The following is a 6,350-nucleotide window of genomic DNA, read 5'->3' on the forward strand; positions in this document are numbered from 1 at the left end:
CCCCCCTGCGGGGGTGCTTCACTTTGTTAAGATATAACCTAACCCAAACTACGTCCGAGGTGTGGAGTGGATCTCGCCTCACGTGAAAAGTCGCAAATCCATATGGAATCGTATATGTACTACAAAGCACATGCTTAGATGAGAGGACAGATATAAGATTTAGAGTCCATCATTTTTCTCGAAAACTATCACTCGTAGAGTAAAAATGAATAGAACATAAAATATATATTTCAAAGAGATCTACAACTTTTGTTTAAAACATTTTTCAAAATTTTAATATTTGTGTCTGAAAATTACATATATTTGGTCGACATTGTTTTTTTAATAACTTTTTAACAAACAACGAGCGACGGCTAAAACCTTCTGAGCGTTACTCAGGAGTGTAACCTTGACAACATATGTCAAGGTCAAGGTCATCGGAGCTGACTCTCCTATAGTGAACATTTACCCATTATTATTATCAAGAAGCCACCGACAGTAATTTTCTCTGGCACGGTGATCTCTGACATTTAATTCCTGTACCTTTGTACAATGAAACGGGTATAACAATTCACTTTACAATAGCTTGTGAAGTGTTACGTGACGACATTTAATGTGCAGCCTACCGCACGTGTACTAATTGTGAGATCCTCCTCAACGATCGCTAAAACCGTCTCGTCCATTTCAACCATCTTATCCGTCGATTGCCACCAACGTCAATGAGTTTCAGCATTAAACAATCATTATTTCATATACTTTGGTCCAACTATTAAAAAGTTTTTCAATCGGGATGCGATGTGAATAACGTGTCGCATAGTCTTTCCGCACACGTAGGTACTGGAACAATTTACTTCGCCAAAAATTAACGGCATATTCGTCATTATTAATATCGATACAATCTTGTTTCCTAAAAAAATTATTGTGTGAATTGCTTAGATAATTCCATGAACTTTTTTACGAGATAAAGCATGAGATAAAACAAATTTACGAGATAAAATACGAGATAAAAGAAATGAAAATCGAATGTAACCTAATAGCATTTCCTTTTGCGTCGTCATCTAAGCATTTTGCACAAATATTATTTTTGCGAAAGAAAAATGTATCGGTATAGTAATAACGAATATGCCGATATGTATTTAATTTTCGGTCAAGCTAATTGTTCCAGTGTGCGTGCAGAAAGACTGTATGCAGAACGTTATCCGAATCGCATGCATCCCGACCGAAAAACTTTCGAATGGTTAGACCAAAGAATCCGAAACAGTGATTGTTTGATGTCACAACTCGTTGATGTTGGTCGCAATCGTCGGATACAAATAGAAGTGGAAGATACAATTTTAGAGATGGTTGAGGAGGACCCCACTGTTTCTTGCAGGCCTTGTGGCCTCCACGCGGGTAATCTCTGGTCGCGTCTCAGAGATCGGGCGTGGTCGAGTAAGGCGATTGACTTGCTCGGATTTAGTTTAATAAGGTTTATTGAGATACAAAAGATACGCTCGATCCGCTCGCATGAACGCACGCACACAGTCTCAGAGACACTCTCTGGTACTCGTTCGTAACGACTGGTAACGACTAACGTGCGTCTGTCTGCCTGCAGTACGTTGCCGTCGGGGTGGAGGGGCAACGAACTCATTCGCCAATGGCTTGCCACGCGGTACGCGGGGGAACCGATACGATTGGCGGAGACGCTTTCTCTGATAGCGCTCGGGAGATCCCGGGAAGAATCGCGCGCGGGAAATATAAATGACGCGGGAAACAAAGTTACAATACAACGCCGCCCCCCTTGAAAGGACGCACTTTCAAAATTCGAAATGACTGTCACATAACAATGTTCAGCCCTAAATAGCTTACCCGAGACCAACGCGTAGGACAAACATAAAAGATTTTCGCATAACAATGTTCGGACTTAACTAACTTATAAGAAACTAGCGCATCGGAACAACATAAACGATTTTGAATCAAACTTGGAAAACGTTCGCAGCTGTTAACAATAACGAGGGCACAAACCCAAACCGAAAATAATCTTTGATTCTATCACAGGAAGGAACCTTTGTTAACGGTAGCATGAACTTAATCTATATCTACGTCTATCGGTAATATTGCTAGTTTGGACAAGGGTCTTGTTAATGACCCCTTGGCCGTACGGACGGTAGCGGCGCGCGTGACGCCATCGGAACCGGTGTGCACTTCCTGCACTCTACCTAGGAGCCACTGTAACGGAGCCAAGCCCTGTTGTCGAATGAGCACCAGCTGCTTAAGTTTTAACTGTATGCCCTTATTGAGTCTCCATTTGGTTCGCTCCTGCAGGGAGTGGAGATATTCATTACTCCATCTTTGCCAAAAATGCTGGCGTATTTGCTCCACTCTCTGCCAGCGCGTTAGCCGGTTCTCATTTATGTCATGCACATTGTGGCAAGGAATGCTGTTGAGCGGGGCACCGATTAGAAAATGGCCTGGACTAAGATATGCCAAGTCGTTTGAATCAGAGCTCAGCTGCGTGAGCGGCCGGGAATTGAGAATTGCCTCCACCTCGCACAGCACTGTCAACATTTCTTCGAATGTCAAATGGGCCTTACCGATGATTCGCGACATGTGGTACTTGGCTGACTTTACAGCGGCTTCCCATAGGCCGCCAAAATGCGGCGCGTTCGGGGGAATAAAATTCCATGTCGTTTGTTGTTCGCGAAGGAATTGCTGTACCTCACTCTGCGTTTGAGTATCGCTCAGGAATTCATAGAATTCCTTAAGCTGCTTGTAGGCCCCGACGAAGGCGGTGCCATTGTCGGAATATATACAAGAGGGCTTGCCTCTTCGGGAAATTAAACGCCGCAACGCCGCCACGAAACTCTCGGAGGTTAAATCGCTCACCAATTCGATGTGAACACCTTTCGTTGCGAAACATACGAAAATCGAAATGTACGCCTTGTGGTTGCGGGTGTTGCGTCGTTTTCCTTCCCTTAAAATGATCGGGCCGGCGTAATCCACGCCACACTGCGAGAACGGCCTTGATACGGTGACGCGGCTGCTCGGCAACGAGCCCATTAAAGCCTCCGACTGAATCGGCGTGGCCTTGAAGCATATCACACAATTTTTAACAATTTTTCGCACGGCGGAACGAAGAGAAAGTGGCCAAAAACGCTGTCTGACAGCGGCCATAGTGGCTTGTGCTTCCGCATGCAGGCTGCGTACGTGCTCTTGGCTTATTACGCGTTTCGTTAGTTCATGCTCACGCGGAAGCAATATGGGATGACACGCGTCGAATTGCAAACCGGAATTTTTTCATCTCCCCCCTACACGAATTAATCCGTCCTTATCGAGGAAAGGGGCCAGAGGCAGTAGTCTACTAGATGCGCTGATGGTTCCATTCTTGCTTAGCTGGTTGTATTCGTTGGGGAAAGCTGCCTTCTGCACCGCTCTACACGCGACTTCGAGGGCGTAAGTTACCTCGCCGTGTGAGACGAATTTCGTCGGTGCGCTCGATCGATGCCTCTGGCGCCATCAGAGGCAATACGCCAAAATGCGGCATACCTTGTTAAGGTTGGAATGTTTTTCCAGTAATTCGTTGATGATTGAACAGTCGGCGATGAGGACGACGACCGCTACTGTTCTTCGGTCTTCGGGAACCTCGCCCCCCAGGCGGGTGAAGTCTCGCTTGACGATCTTCGATCCCAACGAATACTCAGCCTCGTGCTGCTCTGCCAAGTGTTTGAGGCACCTCGTTGCCAGGTACGAGGCCGAGGCGGTACCGTAGGTGACGGTGATCAGCTCATACGTCTTGATGTCCGAGTTTGTGTCGCCTCGCCACAAGATTCGCTGAAGTGACGTCTGCGACGGGTCCACCCAAATTTGCCGGTACATTTTTATTATGTCGGCAGAAAAAACGTACCGGAAAGTGCGGAAGCGCATTAAAATGGACATCAAGTCCTGCTGGACGACGGGCCCTACCATGAGCGCGTCGTTTAGGGATACTCCCGTGGTCGTTTTGCAGGAAGCATCGAATACAACTCGTAGTTTCGATGACGCCGATGTGGTCTTGAACACGCAATGATGTGGCAAGTAAACGGATCCCCTTTCGTCAGGTCGCGGGGAAACCAATTTCATGTGGCCAAGTGCAGCGTACTCGTCGATGAATTTTTCATAGCGTGGCTTCAAGAATGGTTCGCGCTTGAACCGCTTCTCGAGTGACTGCAATCGTTTCCGCGCAGTGCCTTCGGACTCGCCGAGCTTGGCGATTGTTTGTTCCTTGACAGGAAGTTTTACCACGTATCTGCCGCTGGTGGCTTGGGTCACGCTTTCTAGGAAGTGCTTCTCGCAGCGTGTCTCGTCGATGCTATAGTTGACTGGCTGGTTGGCAACGTCCTCCTGGCGCCAAAACCCGCTCAACTGCTCGTGAAGCTGCGCGTTGGTCACTGTTGCGTGAAAAGATCTAATTGTTTCCGGTGGCCCGGGCGGATTGCCCAATCGACCCGCCAGGATCCATCCCAGCCGTGTCTTCTGTAAGGTCGGGTGTGTTTGCGACGCCTTGATCTGCCCTACGCATATTAAATCCCAAAACAGATCCGCGCCGATGAGAACGTCGACGTCAGCTGACACGTGGAATTGGGGATCGGCGAGCTGTAAATTGCGTGGAAGGTTAAGAGCGGTCCGCTTGAACGTGAAAGAAGGGAGTCTATCCGTAACCCGATCCGTGACGATGCATTCTATATCGAAGGAGAATGCGTTCGTGCGTGATTGCATTTTCAACCGGGCGGTTTGCGTGGATTTGGTAGTTGAGCCATTTATGCCAGAGATGGAAATGTCTACGGCGCGTGGTGTGATGCCGAGCATGGACAGGAACTTCCTCGATACGAAGCTCGCCTGTGAGCCGCAATCCAGCAATGCGCGGCATGGTATTAACGAATTCTTATGATCCTGGACGTGTACGACGGCCGTTGAAAGCATGGCATACTTGCCGTCGAGGGGGCACGATAAGTGCATGGCTAGCGCAGTAGGTGATGCCGTTGAGCCTGATTTCTCTGTCGCCTCTTGATTGGAATCGGTCGTCTCGCTGGAAGTGGTCGTGTGCAGCAGCGTATTGTGCTTAGCCTGGCACACCCTGCACGCGCCCGCAGTGCATTTATTTGCTGTATGCGACGTAGACCGCAGACAATTGAGGCAAACCTTTAACTTGCGAATTTCGGCATTTCTACGTGAAATACTGAGGTCAAGAAACTCCTTGCAGTGATACACCGAATGATCACCCTTACAGAAGCTACATTTGAATTTCAACGTCGCCGCGCACGCAGCCTGGCGCTTCCCATTTGCTGAAGCACGAGCGTTGGCGACCTTCGCGCCCGCGACATTAGTCTTGCCGGTGGCCTCGAGAACTTGACTTCGATGCGCGATAAACTCGACTTGTTTTTTGAAGGTCGGGTTATCGGATCCCGTTAATGACGCTTGCCATTCTCGCAGTGTGAGCGCGTCAAGTTTTGAACCCACGATGAATACGAGTAAATCGTCCCATTGCTCGGTGGGGCGATTCAGCGCTCGAAGAGCGTTCAAGTGCTTGGACGCACCGTCCGCGATTTGTCGCAGCTCGGTGGCGTTCTCCTTGTGCATGGAGGGTAACTCCATTATCGCTTTGACGTGGGTGTGTACGATGACTCGTTTGTTGTCATAACGCTCCTTGAGCAGTTTCCATGCGACTTCGTAATTGGCGTCCGATATTTCCAATGAATTGATAATATCGCTCGCGTCCCCGGTAAGCGAGGATCGCAAGTATTGCAATTTCTGAACTTTAGTTAACGATGCGTTCGAATGGATGATTGAGTTGAATGCGTCGAAAAAGGGGAACCAGTCATCGTACTTCCCACCGAAAGTCGGAAGGCTCAGCTTAGGGAGTCGCACGTACGTAGCCGCTTCTGGAATTTCCGAGACGCTCGACGTCGTCGGAGGCGGCGTAGTGTCAACGCGCGACGGGGTAACCGGTGGATCCACGAGTTCTCGAATTTTAGCCGACAGACTATAAAAGGCCTCCTCGAAGCCCCCGCGATCGCCATTTTCGGTATCGTCTATCATCCCCAATCTACATTGCACCGCATTGTAATCTAACCAACATTGATCTAGTTTGGATCGGCGTTCCGCGAGTTGAGCCCTGACCGACGGCGTGACAGATTCAATTTTATCCACAAACGTCTTAAGAGGATCCCGTAGCGGGTCTACCGACATCTATGTATTACCGACAGAATTACCATTTTCGTATATACATGAGCACACGGACACACTACTACGATACATCACACCCATACATAAACACGAAAGTTTAATTCTAGCTATACTCTTATTTTAAACGTCTAATCCCAATTTAGAGGGTTTCACAGTAATTCTACATGTCA

General features: G+C 48.1%; 2 protein-coding genes across 2 annotated transcripts; both read right to left on the reverse strand.

The window, feature by feature from the left end:
* Positions 1–2,046: 2,046 nt before the first annotated feature.
* Positions 2,047–3,132, reverse strand: LOC105571219. The gene has a single exon (XM_012028687.1). The coding sequence runs from the start codon at positions 3,130–3,132 to the stop codon at positions 2,047–2,049; it is 1,086 nt and encodes a 361-aa protein (XP_011884077.1).
* A 342-nt stretch (positions 3,133–3,474) lies between these two features.
* Positions 3,475–6,183, reverse strand: LOC105571220. Its single transcript, XM_012028688.1, has one exon. The coding sequence runs from the start codon at positions 6,181–6,183 to the stop codon at positions 3,475–3,477; it is 2,709 nt and encodes a 902-aa protein (XP_011884078.1).
* Positions 6,184–6,350: the final 167 nt, after the last annotated feature.

Source organism: Vollenhovia emeryi, unplaced genomic scaffold, assembly GCF_000949405.1.
Source record: "Vollenhovia emeryi isolate VEMERY1.0 unplaced genomic scaffold, V.emery_V1.0 DF941016.1, whole genome shotgun sequence".
Classification (NCBI taxonomy): Eukaryota; Metazoa; Arthropoda; class Insecta; order Hymenoptera; family Formicidae; genus Vollenhovia; species Vollenhovia emeryi.